At 39.3% G+C, this 23,756-nt stretch overlaps 4 protein-coding genes across 7 annotated transcripts; 1 reads left to right on the forward strand and 3 right to left on the reverse strand.

Moving 5' to 3' along the window:
* Positions 1 to 1,255: 1,255 nt before the first annotated feature.
* LOC137964444 (malate synthase, glyoxysomal) lies at positions 1,256 to 3,164 on the forward strand. The gene is made up of 4 exons (XM_068811353.1): positions 1,256 to 1,609; positions 1,715 to 2,040; positions 2,107 to 2,437; positions 2,508 to 3,164. Exons 1-4 carry the CDS (start codon positions 1,256 to 1,258, stop codon positions 3,162 to 3,164), a joined length of 1,668 nt encoding a protein of 555 aa, XP_068667454.1.
* Positions 3,165 to 3,606: 442 nt separating this feature from the next.
* LOC137964460 (uncharacterized) lies at positions 3,607 to 8,585 on the reverse strand. Of its 2 annotated transcripts, XM_068811354.1 has the most exons (6): positions 8,013 to 8,585; positions 7,434 to 7,590; positions 7,207 to 7,257; positions 6,488 to 6,580; positions 4,484 to 4,563; positions 3,607 to 4,165 (listed from the first exon to the last, which is right to left on the reverse strand). In XM_068811354.1, the coding sequence occupies exons 1-6, from the start codon at positions 8,159 to 8,161 to the stop codon at positions 4,114 to 4,116; spliced, it is 582 nt and encodes a 193-aa protein (XP_068667455.1). In that variant the 5' UTR covers positions 8,162 to 8,585; the 3' UTR covers positions 3,607 to 4,113. The 2 variants fall into 2 exon arrangements, with proteins under 2 accessions (XP_068667455.1, XP_068667456.1); XM_068811355.1 differs by lacking the exon at positions 4,484 to 4,563.
* A 685-nt stretch (positions 8,586 to 9,270) lies between these two features.
* On the reverse strand, positions 9,271 to 13,855 carry LOC137964487 (uncharacterized). Of its 2 annotated transcripts, none has more exons than XM_068811356.1 (3): positions 13,731 to 13,855; positions 12,933 to 13,118; positions 9,271 to 9,637 (listed from the first exon to the last, which is right to left on the reverse strand). In XM_068811356.1, the coding sequence occupies exons 2-3, from the start codon at positions 13,112 to 13,114 to the stop codon at positions 9,451 to 9,453; spliced, it is 369 nt and encodes a 122-aa protein (XP_068667457.1). In that variant the 5' UTR covers positions 13,115 to 13,118; positions 13,731 to 13,855; the 3' UTR covers positions 9,271 to 9,450. The 2 variants fall into 2 exon arrangements, with proteins under 2 accessions (XP_068667457.1, XP_068667458.1); XM_068811357.1 differs by lacking the exon at positions 13,731 to 13,855 and adding an exon at positions 13,465 to 13,609.
* A 360-nt stretch (positions 13,856 to 14,215) lies between these two features.
* LOC137953575 (uncharacterized) lies at positions 14,216 to 23,353 on the reverse strand. Of its 2 annotated transcripts, XM_068801018.1 has the most exons (7): positions 23,220 to 23,353; positions 22,561 to 23,093; positions 22,206 to 22,314; positions 21,940 to 22,060; positions 21,084 to 21,824; positions 18,957 to 20,793; positions 14,216 to 14,818 (listed from the first exon to the last, which is right to left on the reverse strand). In XM_068801018.1, the coding sequence occupies exons 2-7, from the start codon at positions 22,742 to 22,744 to the stop codon at positions 14,391 to 14,393; spliced, it is 3,420 nt and encodes a 1,139-aa protein (XP_068657119.1). In that variant the 5' UTR covers positions 22,745 to 23,093; positions 23,220 to 23,353; the 3' UTR covers positions 14,216 to 14,390. The 2 variants fall into 2 exon arrangements, with proteins under 2 accessions (XP_068657119.1, XP_068657110.1); XM_068801009.1 differs by having other exon boundaries at positions 22,561 to 23,353.
* Between the last annotated feature and the right edge of the window lie 403 nt (positions 23,354 to 23,756).

Here is a 23,756-nt window from a genome sequence, read left to right on the forward strand (position 1 = left end):
CAGAAGTAAAAATGTTTTAAAAATGGAGATTTTTAACGGCTAGTATCCGTTTTGGGCGTCTAGGAGTAGAGTGACAGTACGAATAGGATGCGACCAGTGATCAGCAGCAACCTGCAAGTCCTTGTGTCTGGATTCACGTGGAGCAGAGATGGGTGAAAGATATATGGCATCATTGGTTAATTTAATGAGTAGATATGAAAAATGAATCACTGAAAATATCAAATTTTACCTGAAACAAGTTCCTCCATTCTGGGCATTTATTGAATCACTGAAAAATGAGGTTCCAGTAGGCACAGAACAGAGTACAGACTACAACTTAATTTTTTGTTTTGGTTTTTTTCTTTTTCTGTCCAAGAAGTAGTCTGAGAGTTAAGGAGAAAGAGAATCTGATAACAGTGTCCATCACTGTTACTCTCGGAGCATGGGACCGGGGTGAGCAGAACCATATGATCTCCCTCTGAACAGTCATCGTATTGTAATAGGCAACTGTCAATTTTTCTATCAAGGTAAGTGGCTTAGTCTTCTTTTTGTCCCTTCTCCCTGTTTTTCTCATTCAAGCATTTTATCAAGCACCTTGTGTGCATGGGAAGGGGCAGTGAGCAGAGCTTCGTGTTTTGACAAGTACAGTTCTCTTCATCAAAATGCTGAAAAGAGGCAGGAAGAAGAAAGGAAAAGTATGAACTCAACAAGGGTGAAGATCTAATGCTGACATTAATATTTCTAATGATTAAGTTTGTTACCATTTATCACAAAGGAAGAGTTGAAATCCAATACCTCTTTCTTCAATTGGCTTTGCTATTTCGTCTGTGCTTACTCTTGGATAATTTTCTTTGGCAGCCTACGACATAAACGAGGCCATTGTAAGGTTTGAATGGATCTCCGAATAATGAGGGTATCAATTTTAATAGTTTATTCGATTTTTTAATTATTTATTAAATAAAATGAAAACTAGAAGAAGAAAAATTATACCCAAGAATGGTTAATTATGATTTTTAATTAAACCTGGAGTTACCCACTTATTTTGCTGCAAGTGTCAACAGTGGCCGCCGTCTCCAAAGTGACTCACACGTCCATGGAGACTGTAGATTAAGATTGCCAAACGGCACTAAATATCAAGCTCCCTTACGCATATACCGCCATCTCTTCCTCTAAATTTAGCCATCCCACAGCCATCCTCTCCCATGCATATCCACTACACATCATCCTGTATAAATAACCAGACGTAGACGAAGACGAAGAAGTGGGAATCACAACCATGTCGATGAGTATGGGTGCTTACGACGTACCTGAAGGCGTCGAAATCCGAGGTCGGTACGACGAGGAGTTCGCCAGGATACTCACGAGGGAGTCGTTGCAGTTCGTGGCCGACCTGCAGCGGGAGTTCCAGAACCGAATCAAGTATGCGATGGAGTGCCGGAGAGAGGCGCAGTGGAAGTACAACGGTGGGATGTTACCGGGTTTTGATCCCGCCACCAAGTACGTGAGGGAGAGTGATTGGCTCTGCGCGCCCGTCCCGCCGGCGGTGGCTGATCGCAAGGTGGAGATCACCGGCCCTGTCGAACGGAAGATGATCATCAACGCCCTCAACTCCGGCGCCAAGGTTTTCATGGTCTGTAACCATATTGTTCCTGCATGTGGCTGCTTATTTTTGGATGACGGTTATATCGCTATATCATCGACGCAATAATGACGGCGGGGTTTGGGTGTTTTGCAGGCGGATTTCGAGGACGCGTTATCTCCGTCGTGGGAGAATCTGATGAGAGGACAGGTGAACCTGAAGGACGCAGTGGACAGGACGATCAGCTTCCACGACCGAGCGAGGAACAGAGCCTACAAGCTCGACAATCAAACGGCCAAGCTCTTCGTTCGGCCTCGAGGGTGGCACCTGCCGGAAGCTCACGTCCTCATCGACGGCGAACCCGCCACCGGCTGCCTTGTCGATTTCGGCCTTTACTTTTACCACAACCATGCCAATTTCCGCGCCACCCAAGGTGCAGGTTACGGGCCTTTCTTCTACCTACCAAAGATGGAGCACTCCAGGTGAGTTCATCATCTGTTAATTTGTTGTTTCTCTTCGTCTATTTTCTAACACCAAAATTGGAAAAGGGAGGCAAAGATATGGAACTGTACATTCGAAAGGGCGGAGAAGGTTGCTGGGTTACCCAGAGGAAGCATCCGCGCTACTGTTCTGATAGAGACCCTCCCGGCGGTGTTTCAGATGGATGAAATTTTGTACGAATTGAGAGACCACTCTGTTGGGTTGAACTGTGGGAGATGGGATTATATATTCAGCTATGTCAAAACCTTCCAGGCACACCCTGATCGGCTACTACCAGACCGTTTCCAGGTCGGAATGGCTCAGCACTTCATGAGGAGCTACTCCGACCTCCTTGTCCAGACTTGTCACCGGCGGGGAGTCCACGCCATGGGGGGAATGGTAAAGCTCGTTCCTCCCCATTGAAATTGATTGATTGACGATGATTCGTCTGTGTTTTCCCCTTCTCCAGGCAGCTCAAATTCCGATCAGAGATGATCCGGTCGCAAACGAGGCAGCCCTGGAACTGGTCCGCAAGGACAAGCTACGAGAGGTGCGAGCCGGTCACGACGGCACCTGGGCAGCCCACCCAGGCCTCATCCCTGCCATCATGGAAGTCTTCATCAACAACATGGGTCACACCCCTCACCAAATCCAAACCATGAAGAGAGAAGACGCAGCAAACATCACTGAAGACGATCTCCTGCAGAGGCCCAGAGGCGTGAGGACGATGGAAGGTCTCCGGCTCAACACCCGAGTGGGGATTCAGTATTTGGCAGCCTGGCTCACCGGAACCGGCTCCGTCCCTCTGTACAACCTCATGGAGGACGCTGCAACCGCCGAGATCAGCAGAGTGCAGAACTGGCAATGGCTCAAGTATGGGGCGGTCCTGGATGGGGACGGTATCGGGGTGAAGGTCACCTTGGACCTGTTCGGTAGGGTGGTGGAAGAAGAGATTGCGAGGATAGAGAGAGAGGTTGGAAGAGAGAAATTCAGACGTGGAATGTACAGAGAGGCTTGCAAGATTTTCACCAAGCAGTGCACAACTCCTATGTTGGATGATTTTCTCACCCTGGATGCCTATAACCATATTGTAGTCCATCATCCCCAGGTATCATCTAGGCTCTGAAATCTTAGAAGTATGACAATGCACAGCTTAGATTCCCTGTTACTTCTAATGTCCATATTGTCTGCTTGCTTCTGTTGCGTCTTTTGTACTGTTAGTAAAAAGTAAAACAATAAGAAGAATAATCTGTAAGCCTCTAGCATCTTTAGTGTTGAGTATGTTTTCTTCTGATAATAAAGAACTTTTTAACTTAATTGAGAACAAGGTTAGTTGATGGTATCCATGTTAGAGCTCTATTCTTGTACAGGTGAAGCTAAATTTGTCCTCACGTATTGGAAGGAAGCATGGCCCAAGATAGTTCCAAGAGAAAAAAGACAGCTAAAACATGCCAGAGACCATGGAGCAGGAGTCTAATTTTGGTGAATATATCAGAAAATGCTATGAACAGGTAACAGAAAAAAGACATTTATGCAACATGCATAGAATTAGACTACTTTCAACTATATACATAGATCGACATTTCCTTTATAGAGTATTAGCAAATAACATCCCTTTGCCTCTAGATTAGAGAACAAACTAACAAGCAATATTTCAAAATCAATTCATCTGTTTATTGGAGCAATATGCCCGCTGTACAAGAGATATATTCCTTTGTGTATCAACAGGATTTTTGCATCTCCATCGGCTGCTCATGGATGAAAAAATAAAACTGAAAAGGCCAAATGGCCAAAGGTGCACCCAGTATAACAACCAAGGCAATGCACTTCCACTTCAACTTCCACAATTCTAATGAATGTGTAAATCAAATATCGTACAAGAATGTTACTGCAATTTTCACATCTTCTAAATGGGGGACTTGTAAGCTGCATGGAACAATGCATGATATTTGGATCCAACAAGTGACTTGGCAAATGGGTCTGAGAGTGGCTGGCATGCAGTTCATGTGATTTCTGATCACTAATCATATTTCTTTGGACCTCCTTATAGCAAGATCATGAAAAAATTTTAGTAGTCACGCTGCCAATAGCAGCAATGAGAAATCCAAGTAATCCACCAGCAATAACCTGTAATAAGATTTTGAAAGCATGAAACCAATAATAGGAATGTCAAAAAGTATAAATCTAAATTTAGCATTACCATAAAATTACAAATTATTTTAAATAATGTTGAAAAAAAAACTGAATGAAACATGGATTTGTGTAAAAATGCAATGAGCAATAAGCTCCTGTCTCCATTCTCTGCCTATCACTTTTTATCTGGAGTGGTTTTACCACTAAAGTGGTATTCCTTGTTTCAAAATTCTGACCATGATTGAATTGAGAAGTAGGGATCAGATTTCAGTTTTTTAAAACAACAAATTCTCCAAAGGTAAGGTAGCTTACTCAGGATGAAGCTTGAGAATTAAATTAAGGAAGAAAACTGCCAACTGGATTGCGTGTCCTCTCTCCTTTCTCTGCATATCCTATTTTATACAAGATATTCTGACACCACAGGCATTTCTGGCAAAAAGACAAAGAAATTTGCTATCCATGGATCCTCCTGAGCTAATAAAAAATCATCATTGCATCCTCAACTCTCCATCATGAAACATATAAAGCTTGTTCTAGTAAAATGGGAAAATCCTGCTCATTAGATCTTCCCCAAAATCCATATCTCACACCTCAAACTATCATTTTCACGGAATATCAAAATAAAAAACCCTGATCATACAAGCACAATTAGGTCATCTGTTTCCATCTATTTTCGAAGAGGCTCTGCAGACAACACTCAATAGGTTAGGTATTCAATATAGTAGTGTGCACATACTACATTTCAGTTACATAAGCTTCAGTGTCCTAAATAATAACCAAAAATATTACTGGAAAAATCCACTTAACCTCATAGTCAAATAAAATATTTGACCAACTCCTGCTAAAACGAGCATTCTCTGTTCTGGTAAAAAACCGTTTTTTTGGAGTGACTTTTGCAGTGATGTTTCTTGTCCTATACTAAAATTTTCTCACACTTCAAGTTCCTCACCTGATGCCATTTAGCAAGCATTAAATCCTTAAAGCATATGACATCACACATTGTTATATTACCCACTTTTGAGATATGGAACTAGGAACTACCAGGACATGTGAAACGTTAAGTGGGTAAACCACTTTCAACCCTTATGGTAAAAGAAATTCTCTGAAATTTCTTTTTCCAATAGAGAGGTATAAATAAAGAAATGCATTGCTTAAATCCCTGACCTCAAATCTGTGACCCTTAGCAATCCATGCATTGCTTAAATCTCTGACCTCAAATCTGTGACCCTTAGCATTCCTTCTCATGTTCTTAGATGGATTCTAATCCATATACCACATTTTCATCATCTCCCTTCCAGCATCCTTTTATGTGTGAGTAGCTCACTTACCTGATGTGCATAGTTTCTTCCCCTGATACCTGTTGCTACGTTGTTAACTATTTGGTGCATATATTAGTTATCTATATTAGCTTATAAGCTACCATAACCATCATAGCCCCATAGTAACTATTTTCTGGTCGATTACCAAAAACTACTTCTCCCAGCAGAAAAGTGGCTTTTGCTGGCATCTCCAGTTGCCAGGAATCTCATGGACAGATAGGAATCATTACATTAGAAGAGAAATTTTTTCCATTGTACAAAGAGGTACCTTTGGCAACTATTTCAAAGATTTTTTGGCAATAAAACCCAAGATGTAGTCCCCTTTTCAACTATCCAACAATTTCTGAGACTAGAGCAACATTTTGCTTAATCTCCCCTTTCTTTAGGATGATCAAGACTAGATATCTTTGAGCCATTAATACTCATTGGGCTCATAATATCTGTATGTGTACTAAAGACATAGACCATTTATTTTCTTTTAAATTGTCTGACTTTCAAATCCTCGAATTCAATGTTTCCTTCCATATATCTACTTTTTTCTTCACACCACCTACAAAATTCATAAATGAAACCTTCAGCATAGAAAAAAATACTTATCAAGACTGTCTTGACTCTCGAATATGGCAATGAGTTCATTTTTAAAGTATAAAAATATACACTTAACAGGCTTAAGCCAATTCTTTAGCATTCTGTTGATTAATTTGCCTACTTCTTTTTCTGATACTCCCACCTCATCTCTTAGAGTGAGTCTTAGATCTCCCAAAACTTGTTAAAATCATGTTGGGCTTGTTATGATTGCCACATAAATTACTACTTCCATTGAACATCTCATCTTCAACATTTTGTTAAAGAATCAAGTGTATCAAACTAGTCCTGTTTCTGATAGACATGCATGTATGTGTAAATATTCGATATTGAAGTTCCATGTAGAAGTGCAGATTTATGAATCTCTGTTAGACTCAAAAACAGGGAAACTGAGGACCTCATCAAAACTTACTTGAGGTGGTGTATGACCAAGAAGTTCACGGAGAGGTCTCGCGTCAGCCAAAGGATGCTCTTCAGGCAGCTCAAATACAATTTGATTCAGCACCTGCATAACACCCAATTTGGAGGGTAATATATCAGATAGAGAGCTTTTTTCCTGATAAATCACGTGATAAAGTAAATAAAGAGCTACTGCTTTCCTTACAACCCCTGAACAGTAATAAATGTGAGACATGCTCATAATCAATGCATTACCATATATAATTTACACGATAAGTACTATAAGACAGCAGTTTCTTTTTTTTTGGAATAATATGATGCAGTAATTTTACAATACTAGATCTTCATGTTTTCCTCAAAGAAGCATGAAAAATACACAAGTTCTGATTTCCATCTAGTTTTCTATTTAATTAAGTTTTACTATAACTGGGTGAGAGACGTTCAACATGTTTTTCTTCTAAGAACTTACAAGATGATTTCCACTTGAGTAGGTTGCGGAAGGGTTGGTAATGATACTACTTATCCTTCCAAAGATTTGTTAATGGGTAATGATACTACTAGTTATCCTTCCTAGGATCTGTTAATGGGTAATGATACTACTCGTTATCCTTCTGAAGATCTGTTAACTTCTCTTTGATGCAGTAAAAGCAATATTTTTAAATCATCTTTCTCTGCCTGTTGCCAATACAAAACAGAGATTAGGATGGAGAACAATAGGAAACAAAAACATACTTCAGCTTGTCGTCCAGCATGCAACCTCACACCAGATGAGTCAAACATCACCTGCCAATAATACATTGTTTAAGCCTTTGACATAAAAACCAGCTAAATATCTTCTACCATAGCCGACTTTATTAATTCATGAACAGTAAAGTGTGTCGCATGAAACTTGCCCATGTTTCATATATAATCTGATAAACAGTTTAATTTAATGAATCAGAATGCTTGGAAAAACATACAACACAGGCCAAGATCATGGCTGTAGCAAATTCAGATCCTCCAAAGCCATCCTGAAATCCAATAGCAGCTGCAAGGGCAGTGACTGTGGCAGAATGAGAAGAAGGCATTCCGCCAGATGCAATAAGCTGCTTAGCATCCCACCGTCTTTCTTTGTACCTGCAAATCTAAAAGAATATGGTTCTCAGGAGAAACAAGATATAGAAAAGATGATCAATACCTAACAATCAGAGATGCTGATCACGACATTCTAGAAAAATGACATGAAAAGATAGCAATGAACGGACGGATGTTTTATATCACAGAGAGCCGTGTCAACAACAGGCAGGCATATATTCCACGCCTAAGTCCACTGGTCATCATCCTCTTTGTGGTGAGTGAGACACCCGATAGTATTACTACCATTTATTGTGTAGGCAATACTATAAATGAAGAAGAAACCAATTCAACAACAAATTCTACACAGGCGGATCTTCACGATCAATTACAGCATAACTAGCTTCCCGAATCAAGATCCAGTCACAGGAGAATCTACGATCATAAAACTTGAGCAGATACAGAAGATAAAGGAAGAGCAATACCAGGAGACGAACATCTTCAGCGACTGTGCAACCATAAACGCTACGAGAGCCGCAATGAGCGGAAAATTTTGAAAAATAGAAGACGAAGAACTAGACAACCGGCTTTCGACAGACGTGGTAGATGTATCAGGGACATTAACCATCCTCATCCTCCAATCCGTCGACCCAATTCGATCAATAACCTCTCCACCTATCCCTGCCAAATCGACTTTATCCTGGCTGTTTTCCTCCAAAATTTTCCTCGATCTGGGCGATAGAACGAAGAAGAGAGAAGGAATCTTTCGATCTGCAAATCTCGAGAAGGTGAGAAGGGACGAAGAGACCTGTTCTCCAGTGAATTGGGGGAGGAGAAGGTGAGAAGGGACGAAGAGACTTGTTCTACAATCTCTTAGGGGAGCATTGGGTGCGGAATTTTCAGCTCATAAGGAGAAATCTTAGGGCAGGAAAAGGATCGGCGTGTAAACGGTTCTATCGAGCTTTTCTATCGATCTCCGTTTCTGCTGTTGCGGTTGAGACGAATGAAGTATGAATATTCTTCCTTGGTTGAACGAAGCCTCGAAGATGCCGCATAATCGCATCTGCACCGCCTGTATGATTACTCAATCCATTTGCACTTGTAATTTTATAACAAAAGTACCAAGGAATTTAATAAAATAATTGTATATTTTATCAATAAAAAAAATTATCCTTTTAATTTATCAATAAAAATGATAATTTTTTATCTTTAGGGGGTAAAAAGGGAGTCAAATGCTTCAACATGAAGACCATATAAAAGACAAGAGTCGGACGATCTTGGCAGCTTCTCCTTCCAAGAAAGAATGGTGAAAAAACTGGAAATTAAAGCAAATCCAAATCATATCGAGACCCATTATTAAGACAAGTTAAACACTCTGTAGCACATAGTAATGCGCGACTTCGATCGAGCCACTGTTGTTGATGCAGTCATCTAGACCTTGTTCCTGTTTGATGTTCCGTCGAATTGCTTTTTCCATACGAACAATCTTTATAGACAGGTTATAGTCCAGAACTTTATCCGCTAGTACACTGACAAGAAATTTAGCAGGCTTGAAGAAACTGGAGAACCACAATTAATGGAAAAATCAAATATGTGCATTGAGTCTTAATTCGTCCGGCTGAGCTCAGCCAAGAGAAAAAAACTTGCAAATTCCAGTAATCCATCGCAAAACCGATTTATCTATCACGCTAACGGCTGTTCCTAATGAAATCAAAAAATAAGCTGCAAGTAAACACTATGTCATGAAGCAGGCGAAGATCAACTCAACAATTTATTGTGAGGGAAGTATTCTTCTTATGCTGACTAAATCAGCTTTAACTTAGCCAAAAAACAAAATTTAGCAACAAGAAAGGACGCCGATGACTTAACCACCCACTTGAATAGCTCGACTAACGTATATGGAATGCCACTCAGAGACTTCCTTCAGGGATAGTAGCCGGTGAATGTGAAACCTCTTCCAACAATCTCACCAACACAAAACCATGCAAAGCACTCTAGTCCAAAGAGGGCTGCAATGCCAGCATCCTCAACCTTCAGATCCCCCCTGTTCTTCCACAAATGCTTCACATAATCAACTTCCTTCCAGAATTTTTCAGTACGACCTGGAATACTGCATGCAGAAAAGAGCGCTAGGTCAGTACCTAACAATCCCAATTGTCTTTCATGCCATCTTTTTGTAATGGAAGTGCAGAACCACCAACAAGCACGAAAGATAAATGGAAACTGCATCTTTAGGATAAATATCTTTTTTTAAACCATCCAAACATTACTTTACTTGGAACCTTAACAGCTCCAAAGCCTGTTAACTGATCTAAAAAGCAACGGAAATAGAGTAACAAGTAGCAGCAGGCTCAAAAATTACTACAACCAAACAACCAACAATCAAGAGTGTTTTCATACAGAGAACACAGGAAATGAAGAAAAAGTAAAGAGTACAGACTTTGACAAAGAAAACAGGGCAGGTCAATTCATAAACATATTCACTGGTCCAACAGCCTGATTTTGTTTGTCACATAAAGTACGTCACAAATAACCATAGATGTAGTCCCAGAGACAGCCCAAAGTACAAGTTAAAGCTATTTCACTAAAGAATCCATGCTCAAGACAGGACTTTGCACTAATTATTTCAATGCCATTCAAAACAATAATACTTGTTTTCCATGCAAAATTTCTCACATTGCAAGTCATCTGAGACCTTTTTTTTCAATGTTGAATACACATGCACACACCACTTAACCCCTGGTGAGACTTGAACCCAAGACCTCACACTAGACACCCCCCATGTGACCATTGAGCCAAACTAGCCAAGTCACAAGGCATCCAATAACTTAATGCTAAATTAACTAAAAATCTCTGTACTTCCAAACACCCTCCACAGTATGTTTTACCCAAATGACATGAACATTGTTTTATCAGAAAGATACTACTGCATCTAGATTCAAAAATAGGTTTGCAATTCCAACGCCTCAAAATAAACCCATAAAAAGAGTTGCAGACAAGTCAAGCTGCAAATCACCGTTCTACTGCAAATTCTACGAAACTTGTATATGGCATACAAGGCATTTAGGGTAGTTTGCTATATGCTAATCAGAATCTGTCTAGTTAGTGAAGGATAATAAACTGAAATCTCAAGCAACTGGATCAAAAGTTACATTTTTAATATGCAAAGGTATAATTCCCTTAATTCAGATGAAACAGTAAAACTCGGCTATTTTAAAAAAAATAATGAGAATTTTATGAGAAAGAAAAGCCCCAATGGCAAGAGGATACAAACTAAAGAAGACAAAGCAATGTGGTAAAAAAGGAATATAGAACAAAACAAAAATACATTAATGAGCAAGGGATTAGGAATCCCAAAAGAGGGCTTGTTGGGAGACTCCTTCCCTAGCAAGTGAATCTGCAGCTGAGTCCTTATGCGGGATGTGCGACCCAGTAACACAACTAGCAATGACCATAATGTCATCAAAGTACCAAATGAGGCACCACAGAGGGGTATATCCATGAGACAACCAATTGATAATGCAAGATGAATCATTCTCAACCATCAAAGGCTTGGAGAAAGAGAATTTAAGGCCCACAAAGAGAGCACTCAATTCTGCTCAATAGAATCTGCATGCCCAGAGGGCGCAGAGACAAAAGCATGAACGTACCATCATAGCCATGGATCATTTTTATTTTTTTTGGAAAAGCAAGTCAGTTTATAAAGCAAAGAGGGAAGAAAGGGACAGCCAGGGATCACTTCACATCTGCCAGCAGGCCCCACCCTCCCTCTTGAACTTCAATCAAATTTTATTTTATCCAACAATTTGAGGTGGAACCTACTCAATCTCCCTCACACATGAAGGAGAATAACTTGTCACTCTTCTCCAGTGGAATTGGATAATAACACTGGGCAAGTAATTAAGATTCGGGAATCCACTAGTCTAGAGTAAGACATAATTGATGAATCTTCCTATGATAACTCCAGTTGAATAAGAATGACCTGAAAAACTGTCCCTTTCTTTCCAAGTGGCACCCATGGAAAGTCTCTAAAGGATATAAAACTTAGCCACAATGCCTTAATAGAATTTCTATTCAAATTTGTTATTCACCTTCCTTTGGTTTCTGAGATTGATTTCTATTTTTAGGAATCAACAAGATGATTTAGAATACATTTTGAGAAATGATGCTGCAGATCCAATGCCCCAGACAGGACACATCAAGAAGTGAACTCAGCCCATCTTCAGCAACAAAATTTCCTATTTATTTCCAGACAAAATTGAAAACATTTACCAAATGATCTGACATACTGTAACTTTCACCCCTAATCATTTCAGCTACAAAGACCAATACCTACAAATAACTGACCTTATAGATTTACCATCATGAGATTGTAATTCAGCATTAGTAATAGATCCATGGTTTTTATTAATAGATCCATGATTTCAGTATCGCATGGGTATCAAAAAACCTGAAGCATTAAAACCAGTGAGGTGGGTAGAAGACCAAGCATCAGCTTTTATTGGCCTATTCATCCCATCTGACACTTCAAAATCCATATGTATCTGCTAATCCTTCTGGACTCAGAGGTTAAAGTATGGCAGGTGATGGCAAGACTGGCAAACAAAGCCATGACAACTGAAAGATGATCTTCTATGAGATGGGCAATGAAAACCATTAGCCTCGCCTGAGATTTCTGATTTAGTGATTTCCTGATAAGGTGCGTGCATTTCTTCCATGGGGTCCCTTTGGATTGCACAAGAAATGTGGAGCTCAGTGTCTCCAGAAGCACAGAACACCTCATACATTAATACATATCAGAAATAGAGAAAATCAAGAATAGAACTGGTTCTAAAACATAAGCTCAAAGTGGTAAATAGATATAGCCATTCAGGACAAAAGTACATAGATAAAATCATTTCATTAAAAGAGCATGACGTTTTCGCTATTCAAATTATGCTGCCTCCAAAAATTATGAAGTGAGGCAAGGGGTTGAGTAATGTCTGTACATCAAATGAAAACCCAGCAGAAACAAACAAAGCCATGTCAAGAAGGGATCACAATTCTTTGATTTGATCACAAATCTCAATGGCCAGACCAAAATTCTGAATCGAACATCTTCATCTCCATAGAGCCAATGGAAGGCAAAAATGCCAGCCATCTTTAGCTCATTATGACTTAAAAGCAAACATTTGTAAAGAGGTGAATTTGAAAGATAACTGTATCGGAAGTAATGCATAATCCAAGGGCTACCTCCAACATAACATGGACAAACACAGATGTGTGTTCCCTTTCTGAACAGTAAATAGATGAAAAACAGAGGATGACTGTTTTGTCCCCATAAATTAGCGAAATGAATGGTGAGAGAATGTATACAAGTAGTTTAACTTTGCCCTACGTCTTATCTTGTTTGTCAAAATACTGACCTGGCAAGACGAGTGTAAAATAGTTGTTTGGATAATTCATTGCACTTCTCCACAGTAGGTGGATGCTGAATGTACTGCTTATTCTGCTCCAACAACTGCTTATAGTAAGTAGATCCATGTTTTGCCACAAACTGGGATGCTTGGACCGCTTTGGCTGGCAATTGCGTCAATTTTGATGCCATCGTCCTATAACAAATTACAGTGTACAAACAACAGAGATGACAAGTTAGAATACTCCCAAAGATGGGTCAGAACAGGAAAGAGACCCATACCGAACACATTAAACAACCAATTGAAGAAAATAATACTAGGCTACTTCAAAACCCGTTGATATTTTGAACAAGTTCAAAGACGTAAGAACCAAAAATTGCATAATCATTAACATTAAATATGCCAGAATGAAAAGGGTATGATACTGTTAAAATCACTCCACCCAAAGCTAGTATCTGAAATCATATAGAACTTATATGAAAACAGGAAAATCCCAAAATGATGACACGCAACATCGATATCCAGCAGTAACAAGGTTTACCTCAACTTAATTTCTCCAGATCAAAACCCAAATATTAGAACAACATCCGACAAAAAAAAACACACACCAGTCAACGGAAACACGCAGGATACCCAGAATCCAAATCTTTCATGACAAAAACAAAAACCTTCGTTTGAAACAGGCCTTGAGACGCCCATACTGATCAGATCCACAAATGGGGACCCAGAAATAAGACAATCAGATACGATCTATACCCTAAATAGTATCCAGGATTGTAGCAATTAGGTCAAAGACAAATGCATTACCTCGCGTACAATTGATAGAGGCGCAGGAGAAGAGAACTTCACGATTATCGCCGCCCTTCTCACTGAGGGTTTTCCCTTCAGAAGCGCATATAGTGATTAGTCGTTTCTTTTATCTCTCATTTGCAGTAGCTCGAGTGGCGTAGAAAGGCTGATTTCTAATTTATGCCTTTTGAGGGATGTAATTTTGTAAATCAGTCCTGAAATGTGCATGAGTGGCGGTCCATTGGAACCCTCTTAATCATACCGACCCAAACCCGGCTTAAACCATAATGGTCTGATTGGGGTTTTCAGAATAACCTGACAAAGTTATGATAATAATATTGAATAAAAATATTTTCAAACCTAGATTACATACATAATTAGCTATTTATACACAACATTTACTATGGAACTTAGACTCGAACCAAAGAATATGATATGGAAGTTACCCTAATATAAATATATTATACATGAAACCACTCCAATAATTGATATCAAACCTCTAATTCCTCTCGTGGAATCACCCAAAATACAAATTAATTTATACAATGATTATGTGCACCAACACTAGGTAGTGTTTTCTTACAAATAATTGAGGACAATCAGAAACTGAGAGGAGCCTTCTTTGCACTCCGCCCCACTCCAAATGTGAAAATCTCTGAAGAGGAAATAGAATTAGCATTACATCACCGTGCAATTGCACCTGGATTCCAGCTTTGGGGGTTTTGTACTATCTGGCCTTGCAGGGGCCGCTGAATCATCTACCACATTCTCGTCCATTTTCTCATTCTCATCCTTCGTTGATGGGGTCTTGGTATTCGAGTCTAGACGCCTGTGTCTCAGCTTTTGAGCTTTGGGGGTTTGTTTTGTTGTACGACTACGTGGGTTCTTTTTGGGAGAGTGTGCTCCCAAGATAGTAACAGTGGGTCTCGAACCCTCAAGGGCCACTACAGGGACAGGATCTTCCCTTTCCATTGCAATTGTTGCAGCTTCATACGCCAGGTCCTGAATGATAGATCTGCAGAAGAGTATGGTATCGGTTGCTTCTTCCAATGTCAAGCTTCTTGCTTTGTGTCCTTTGGGTCTCTCAACCGTTACAGTCGACTCTTCTGTGAAACAACAAGAACATTGACACTTTAGTCAATAACAGGCATTTCTTCATCAGTTTTTGACAATTTAATGGAGTTGTGACCAACGCAAAGAGAACTAAAAAAGGCATCACCCAAGCTCATTCTTCTTTGAAGCCATCAAGTAGATTTAGGACAAGCAATAAATTCATATTTACCAACAACATGTAGTAGCAGGCTTTAACATACAAAAATAATAATAATAATAATAATAGAAACTGACAACTAGCTGTAGAGAAAACAAGATGACATTTCAGTTCGACTGGGCAATCAAGCCTAAGTTGCAACCTATGAACCTCCAAAATTTCTTGGAGAACAGCTCCTGATGCTCAGCCCTGACACACATTTATGTGATCAATTATCAAGGTTTGTCGTATGCCAAAGGCAAACCATTCAACTCAGACGTTTAAATCTCCATAGAGAGTTCAGCAGGTGCAACGCAGGGTTCCTAAGACCTAAAATTTGTGCAATGCTCTCATCCACAAGACAGCCTGAAAATTTTGTTAAAGAAGTCTTTTGTAAATCAACTAAAAATCTTCTACTACTTTGCATTCATAATTCACAGCAATCACCTCCATGAGAAAAAGATCAAAGTGAATTTAACATTTGCATATTTTATGTTTTTCGAATGAGACCTAGAACATGATGCCTGAATTTACAAGTTCTCTAGATTTATGAGATAATAAATTACACAGATGATGTGCATTTCCAACCATATAAAACCCGAGATACCATAACTTATAGCCATAGGAAATGAGCTCTACTGAGCTTCCTTCATTATCTTTACCAATGTTTCTATTTACAAGAAAACAATCACAGAAAAAAATGTGATTGCACCAATTCTTCGAATTTTGAGATCAAGAATACTTATTTACAATTCCAATTTTCACAGATGCTGGACCAAGGGATTCAATAAAATCAAACACAAGAGGGTGCTAAAAGATACTACTTGATTCTTTGACAGACAGAATGAAACAAAAAATTTATCCCTAGGCTTTTAGATGAAATTGTGGGGAGGGGGACCCAAAGATCACACATTCGATACCAGGATTACTTTGTTCTCCTCTTCCTCCTAGTAATAAGATTGTGTGACTACTGTTGAAAATAACTTTTTGAAAGAAGCTGTTAATTTTAGTACTATCCAACAAAACGTCCAGTAGGAAGCATCTAATTCCGAAAAAAATAAGATGATAAAAATCAAAATTTTCTTAGCACCATTCTGTTCATTTTTTTTTCATCATAGATTACTTTTCTTCTTTTCCTCTCTGCCTAAGAGTAAATACAATTAAAGCCAAAAAGGAGAAATGACAAAAAGAATGCATCAAGTGACCAATAGAAGGGAGTAATGAAAGAAGCTAGACGAACATAATAGCAAAAGAAAATAAAAGGCATATTGTTGCGAATAGGTGAACATTTGAATCATAATAAAAGCACATAACTTTCAGCCTCTAAACTTTCTATTTCTAACAGAGCATCTGACGAAACGTCTATCTGTATTTTATGCTTCTGATCCCTCGATGAAATTCAATAAAAATATTTTCAGTTCTTTAGACAGCAAAACTAAGCTAAAATTTCTAAATCATTTCTTTTACAGTAAATCTCAAACAAGAACCTGTCAGTTAGGTTATTTGCAAAAAAAACATTTTTTCTGCAAACAAATCTCCCACAGGGTTAATGATAGCTTTCCTCTTGCCAAGTAAAATGTCTAAGGGTCAAGAAACCTTCAATAGGTAATGCCTACGCAACGAACAAAAGCATCGTGGACATTTCATGACTTTCCTTGAACTATAATAAACCTAAATTCATGATGATTGCGTTAATATTTATGCAACCTTCTTTGCCCTAAAAGGCGATATCTTCTTCAAAACTGTTGATTTCAACATCTCAGAAAACCAACTTTTCTTCTCTTTTATTGTTTATTTCCATGCCATTTATCAGAAATGGCATCAGCATACTGTAAAAGCAGTCATGATACACTTGAACCTTCTTCAGAACCTTCTCTTGTTGAGATAAACTCTGGTTTTTTGTTTAGTCTCCTGAGAGTGAACAACCAAGTTTGTTTGTTTTTAATGTTTTTGAACAATTGAGGAAGCAAATTTTTGCCTCCAAGTATGAGAGTGTGGAGGCATGCTGGGTGTTCCATCTTTCTAAAACCCATCAACTGAGCAAAGTTGGGTTTCGCTTATCCCCGGGACTTTTTTTCTGATTAGGGATTTTCTGTAGAAATTGTCTTCTATTCTCCAGAAGCAGTGTCTTCCACAGCTTTCTTGAAGACATATGTGTGAAGGCACTCTATACAGATAAAGAATGGGTCTCTAGGTCGGCAGTAGCATGTACTGTTTATTTTATCTGGGACACTACGCTTGCCAGAGTTTTCTTCTGTCTCCACTCAGAAATCTGCAGATCTGGATACTCATTGCTTTTGTAAAGTAAAGAGAAAACCACTGTTTCTCATCCACAGTTTCCTCTTCAGAATTTGAAGCAGTGTCTTTCAAAGCTTTCTTGAAGGCAGACATTAAAATTTCAAGAGTCAGGGACCCTGATGTATCTCATCCAAAAATGCCTTCTTCTGTCATATTTATGGCCCAAGAGTGACTGTGGAATGCTGTCAAAGTATGTTTGAAGTTCTCCATCTTTGCACACTGAGACTGGGAAATGAAGAAGTCTAAAATCTGATCGTGTCCACTTAAGCAAAGTCTATCTCTTCAGAATCTCAAGTTTGACTTCTGATTAGATCATTTAGTCTTCTTTTTTCCACAGAACATGGCTTGCCCTATCTTTCTGTCCCACTTCATGGTGGGTGATTCCCAAGAGAAACTTCTCCATAGTTGTTGATTTGATGCTTATGCTGCTCAAATCCTCAGCCTTCTCACTCTCCCCCTCAGACACTCATCACTCCTCAATCTACTCCCCAAAGTTCTTCAAAACCTTCTGTACATCTCTAAATTGATACAAAGGTGATTCAAGCCATTGCTCTAGTAACATATAGTTTCTAGAATAACTCTCATCCTCCCTGAAGCAATATGTGTAGAATGTATAGAATATTTACTCACTGAACAGCAAATTGGAGTTATATCCAATTAGATGCAACCATGCCACCATATAATGTTCTAATAACAGATTAAAGCCAATGCTTAGAGCCTTGCTACTAGTGTAAATGGAAATAGTGACCCAACCAACATACTTCATTCAAATAATAAACATATGGACCACACAAACAACTAGAAGAGACCAAACAAACTCAGCTAGTAAATTTGTACACCTGAAAGCATATCTCCTAACAAAAAGTCCTTAGAACAAACACTGCAGATAATTGACTTTACATGACCTTAGAACTCGATTCACAAATTAAATGTCAATTGTGGTGCTCAGCACTCGGAATGCCAGGGTGGGTAAGTAGCAGAATCCTTGTTTTCCCCCACCAATTAATCAGGGAAGGTGGTTATGTATTGACTCCCTAAAAAATAAGCTCGATCAGAAGCTATGACATCTTACACCGTAGATGAAAATCATGAACAAACTAGTAAAACCTAGAATCAGTAAATAAGAGTTAGAGACCCTTAGATAAATACGATCACATTGATTATCTTCACAAAACAGCCTATACAGGAGAAGGTCTGAAGCCAAATTTTGTTATGAAGGTTCTGACTTTGTATTTGTTCCTATCAATGGCACCAAAACAGAGGTGAATATATAGATATTTTACAAAAGCCTAAAAATGTCCTTTGGATCAAATTATAAATGCAATGAATTGTCAAAACAGTGATAAACTAAAAAAGTACTGGCGCTTACGGAAACAAGTGTACATACGGTCAAGGAACTAAAAGACAGAGAAATATTAAATGGACATTATTAAATACTAGGATGTTATTCTTGTTCATGAAAGAAAATTTAGTCAAAATGAATAAAGCTTTTAAATGAATTCAGATAATAGGAGACTAAATGGTTGGTTGAAATTTATTAGCCACTATAATTGTCCAGCCCAAGACCCAGAAAGTTTAGTCCACACACAGAGAAGCCTGGATCTAGAAGTAAAGGTAATGAAAATAACGAGTAACTAAGTTTATGGAATGGAAAAGGTCAAACTAACATTCAACTAGGTAAAACAAACCACTTATACCTTGACCATTATCTGTGATGTCAGATTCTGAAGCTGAAACAGGAGCATCTTTATCTATTATTGCAAAATCAGAAGAATTTTGAACAGCTTCTGTGGTATTTTTTGAATCTGAGGAGGTCAAATCTTCATTTTGTGAAGACATGGAATTTGTGAGGCTCTCTTCTTTTTCTCCTGCTACCATAAACATGCAGTCAGGTGTTGAAGCACCAGAAATTTCAATCCCGTGTAGATTGGCAGTCAATGCGGCATCTTTATCAATCACAAAGGCCTCTACTTCTGCAACTGCTACCACCATCTCCAAGACACCAGTTACAATGCTTGAGAAATTTCCTTCACCATTTTCCATTGTACAACGATCTGCACAATTCACAATATTTGCCCCTGAAGCATCCACAAACTGGATACTTTGATCATTGATTGATAGGTTTGAAGCAGTAATTACTACCCTTGCATTGTCAGACTGATCAAGCTTATTTTCCTCAAGCATAGGTTTACCTACAAAAGAAATATCCATATTACCCATACCGACACTTTCTAAAGATCCACTATCTGCACTTCTCATTAATCTCTCTTCTTCTAACGACCCATTTGGCAAATCAACAAGATGGTCACCACTCATGTTTCTGGGATGAACCAAGGCATCATGTGCATTATCTGAAACCCCTGAAGATGATGATCTAGTGCATAGAATATTTATGTTCAAATCCTCTCTTGAAGTTTCCAGGTCAACTTTTTTGTTACTTAACTGTCGCTGAAAACGAGTGTCTGATTGCCTATACGAGCTCCAGTCCACAGATGCATAGGCAGAAGGCGTTCCAGGCCCATTATAACTTCTCACAGAGCTTATGCTATCCCTTACATAAGAGGGGTCATCACAAGGGATATTTGAAGCAGTAAAGGCTCTTCCTTGAACAACAGGCCATTTACTGCTAACTGACCTTTTCAGCAGCAGAGAGATACCCGCTCCCTCTGATCCATAAATCTTCAAGCTTGGGTGGGAAGTAAGATGCCGCAATTGGTGATTTACCATGTTGCTATCAGATATGCTGGTTCCAACTTCTTCATACTGCTCAAATTCCTCCAATGTGTTCCCCTCAATACTAGATACCTGCTCAACATCTCTTTCACTTTGATCAATCAAGTTATTGCAACTACTTTCTGGCAACTCTATAACACACATATCAGCCTGGACTTCAGAGAACTCACTGCCCTCCAGAGCCTTCTCATGAATATTTTTACCCTGACTTTTAAATGCTGCTAATCCATCCTTTTCAGCACAATCTGGACAAACATGGATGTCGCACTCCACAGATCCAGTTATACAAAATTTGCTGCCACAAATTGAACAATACACCACCACTTCACCATGATTAACATGAGAAGGGTCACCACTAACTTGTGCAGATTCAGAAGTGGTTCCAGCAATTGTTTCCACAGCATGGCTACTGCTAAACTTTTCATATTCCGGAGGCTCATGTTGACTTGAAGCATATCTGTCCTCCCTACAACCATCAAGACTTTGTTTTCCTTCTTCGCCTCTGACCTCTTCGTTAACCTCATCCAACTTATCAAAGACAAATATTTCCTCTTCTTGGCAATCTGCATGTGGTGCCTTCCCCCATTGACTAGTTAGATCATCTTGCTCATGGTCACTGCCTTCAGTATCAGGTGCAACACTGACCCCCAGCTCAGAACTTGCATTGCTGCTGGTAGTGACAGAAGAATTCCTAGAGATCATCGAACGATGCGTGGAATTGGATTTTCCAACATAAAAGGTGGTGGAAGGGACACTTGATAAAAGTGGCCTGAACATATTTTGAGGACCTTTACGCTGGTCCTATATCAAGATACAAAATCAAGCCTCAGAAAATAGAAGATCCATAATAAAAATTGGTCTCAAAACTGTATGAACCAATAACATGAAAAGGAAATGTAGTTATTTACAAGCAAAATGCAACAAGAAATAAACTAAAGTAAGCAATATTATAAAATATGCAGTGTCATTTTGGATGCCTCTCTCTCTCTCTCTCTCTCTCTCTGAACAAATTAGATAAAAAAGAATAGATTATTATGATCTAAAAAAATAGATTATTTAGATCAAAATGAGAATGACAAGGAGCATCATACCATTTGACGAAGTGTGTAATCAAAGGATCTTTTAGGAGCAGAACTTGCAGACAACGTTTTAGAGGGTTTTTTCACAGAGCCCACAGTTTTGCTAGAAAATGAGTTACTTTTCCTTATTGTAGGCTGCTCTATGGTTCCCACTGGAAGATATTGCAAAGAATCTATGTCATCATCCCCAGATGATGCAAGAGAACCCCTACTTTGGATACTGAAACGGTCTCGATCATGGCTAAGTGAAGAACCACTTCCAGAAGCTGTTGGTGACATCGATTGTCTAGCCCGTCCACTTCTTGATGCAGGTGATACACCTCTCACATGTGAAGCTGGCCGATCTGACAGAGAAGTCCGAAGATTTGGAGGGGGTTCTGAAGAGAAACCAGGGAGAGTGGCTTGCCAAGCTCGAAGTTTGGGAGAGGCAGAATTCCCTTGACTCGTTTTCCCAGGGGAGGTCCCACTTCTCTTAACTAAAGATAAACTTCCACTGCTTCCCGTGCTCATTCTACGAAGTGTGGGAGTAGAAGATCTAGGTGCAGGAGTCAAGGGTTTATTAGGGGGTGTAGATGGCCTTCGAGTGGGAGTTGTTGGCCGAAACAGGAGATTTGGACTACCATGGGGAACAGAAGAAGCTCTTCCTCGAGATTGGAAAGTGATGCCACCGGACCGAGGAGAGGGGCTCAACTGGTGGGGGCTCAATCGATGGGGGCTCGCACTACTTCTAGTACTCCTGTGACTCTTCTCTGCCTGGCATCATAAAGACAGTAATCGTAGTAAAACACTGAAACATGTTAGGATTCATACTTTGTTCACAAATGTGAAAAAGGAATAGTCAATAATGTTGAAAATTTCGACAGCATACCGTAGCTGTTCTAGGTATGGAAATGGGTTGACTTCGTGCTCTGCCCCTCTGAACTGGATTTACTGGCGGAGGTTCATCATCCAATGAGTGGAAAAGCGGGGTGTCAGGGGGAGTTAATAACCTAAAATGCAATAAAACCAACTCTTTGATCAGTATCACCTAATATAGTTCTCGTTTTCTAATTCAAGTTCATGGTCTAGGACCCAACAATGAAAAAATATTTGAAGTTATTCAACAGTAAAACAGATTCTCAGTAAGCTAATCACCAATCATAGTCATTTTTGTCACCATCTCGATCAAGCAGATCACTGCTCTCCCCTCGCACCGGAATAGATATTGCAAGCTTGTAGTCTGAGAAGTACTTCAATTGTGTCGCTGATGAAGAAAAACGAAAGCCTCAATATGGATTTGAAGAAAAGAAGAAAGGCGAGAACTTTAACTGTATTATCCACTGAACTCAGATAATGCGTCTTATGTAGAAAAAATGGTCTTTGCGATAAGGACTAGAGCAAGAACTTTCCTTGTTGAAATAAACAGACCATAAAACGAGCATACAATTTTGAAAGCAAATGCCAATGCAAGAAAAGAGCTGCAAAGTAAATAGATTAATGAGATAATTACAGAAGGAGTCATCAATGTCTTCCGAGGAATGAAGCAGGAAATTGTCTTTCTCCCTGCTCTGCATATCACTGAAGAGCGCAAGATCGTCATCCTTCTGTTTGAGATGTAGTCCGCTTTCCAGACTTCGTCCACGCCTGTGATTCAGTTCACGAGGAGATAACCGAAATGCCGGAGAAGGTGGCATGTTGCCACACGCTATTCCCTCTCAACGAGATCAAATCAATTCACCATGTCCTTCTACACGAATTTACACCCAGCATTCCCAGCACCCGAAACCAAGACACGCGCATTTCCTCAAAATGAAAAACAACTCAAACTAAAAAACCAAAACTTCACTTCCTACCACTGCCACTTCAGCTCAAGAAACAAAAAACCCTAACTACACTACCTCAACAAACGATCAGCTAGCAGTATCATAAATTATTCGGAAATCAGCCAGTAACACCAAAGATCTTCTACAGGATATTTCTCCACTCAGCGCCGACAGGATTCCGGCTGCGGATTGTCTTAATTCCGGATTTTGAGACTCGGATCTGCAACATTCATAAGATTTACAAGCGACGAATCAAGCGAAGATCAAGTGAAGCAGCCCTAGATTTTCGACGAATTCCACTGAATAACATTGAACTTTATTTTGTGCTCGCAATGTGAAGAATTACAGCGAAAGAAACAAACGCAACGAGGAAACACATAGCGTGTTGAGATTCTGCTGGTTTCCTTGAGAGCAAGCTTTCATTCTTCTCTGCTCTGATACTGTCGTTTTTTTTTTTTTCTTTTTCTTTTTTTCTTTTTTCTTCTCCATGAGATAAAAGCGATGATTATTTACAAAATGCCACTCAGCAGGAGATTTTTAACGAAATTAGTTGTGAGAAGTAAAACCAGTTCTCAATCGCACTAACAATTCACGAGACGACTTCACGTGAGACTCATACGAAAAATCATTGGTCCGCCCATTGCATTATTGAACCCAACCCGAATCCCTTCCTTCCCAACGCGGCTTGAGTTTTTCTGCCCGGGAACTTACACATTTAATGCATGAGTCACGACCCTCCAAAAACTCATCTTTTAATAAAGCGTATTTTTGTGGTAAGTATATGTGTACTTGCATTGGTGTGGTCCCTTCCAATAATATTAGAATATAAATAGGGTTGGATATTGGGTCAGGTTTTGATTTGGGTTCCAACAAAACCTGACCC

The sequence above is a fragment of the Aristolochia californica genome, unplaced genomic scaffold (genome assembly GCF_029961685.1).
Source record: "Aristolochia californica isolate CCGP_79_NKW_82.1479 unplaced genomic scaffold, dmAriCali1.0.hap1 SCAF_1, whole genome shotgun sequence".
Classification (NCBI taxonomy): Eukaryota; Viridiplantae; Streptophyta; class Magnoliopsida; order Piperales; family Aristolochiaceae; genus Aristolochia; species Aristolochia californica.

Bases quoted from the DNA above. Each gene is read 5' to 3' on its own strand.
- LOC137964487 (XM_068811356.1), bottom strand. From the start codon at position 13,114: ATGGCATCAAAATTGACGCAATTGCCAGCCAAAGCGGTCCAAGCATCC. The intron at 9,638-12,932 runs GTCAGTATTTTG...TTCTGCATGCAG, and splicing joins TTTTACACTCGTCTTGCCAG to TATTCCAGGTCGTACTGAAA.
- LOC137953575 (XM_068801018.1), bottom strand. From the start codon at position 22,744: ATGCCACCTTCTCCGGCATTTCGGTTATCTCCTCGTGAACTGAATCAC. The intron at 22,061-22,205 runs GTGATTAGCTTA...ATTGCATTTTAG, and splicing joins GACAAAAATGACTATGATTG to GTTATTAACTCCCCCTGACA. The intron at 20,794-21,083 runs GTATGATGCTCC...ATCTTGATATAG, and splicing joins ATTACACACTTCGTCAAATG to GACCAGCGTAAAGGTCCTCA.
- LOC137964460 (XM_068811354.1), bottom strand. From the start codon at position 8,161: ATGAGGATGGTTAATGTCCCTGATACATCTACCACGTCTGTCGAAAGC. The intron at 7,258-7,433 runs GTATGTTTTTCC...TATTATTGGCAG, and splicing joins CCATGATCTTGGCCTGTGTT to GTGATGTTTGACTCATCTGG. The intron at 6,581-7,206 runs GTATGTTTTTGT...GGTGTTATGCAG, and splicing joins ATGCTGGACGACAAGCTGAA to GTGCTGAATCAAATTGTATT.
- LOC137964444 (XM_068811353.1), top strand. From the start codon at position 1,256: ATGTCGATGAGTATGGGTGCTTACGACGTACCTGAAGGCGTCGAAATC. The intron at 2,041-2,106 runs GTGAGTTCATCA...AAATTGGAAAAG, and splicing joins CCAAAGATGGAGCACTCCAG to GGAGGCAAAGATATGGAACT. The intron at 2,438-2,507 runs GTAAAGCTCGTT...CCCCTTCTCCAG, and splicing joins TCCACGCCATGGGGGGAATG to GCAGCTCAAATTCCGATCAG.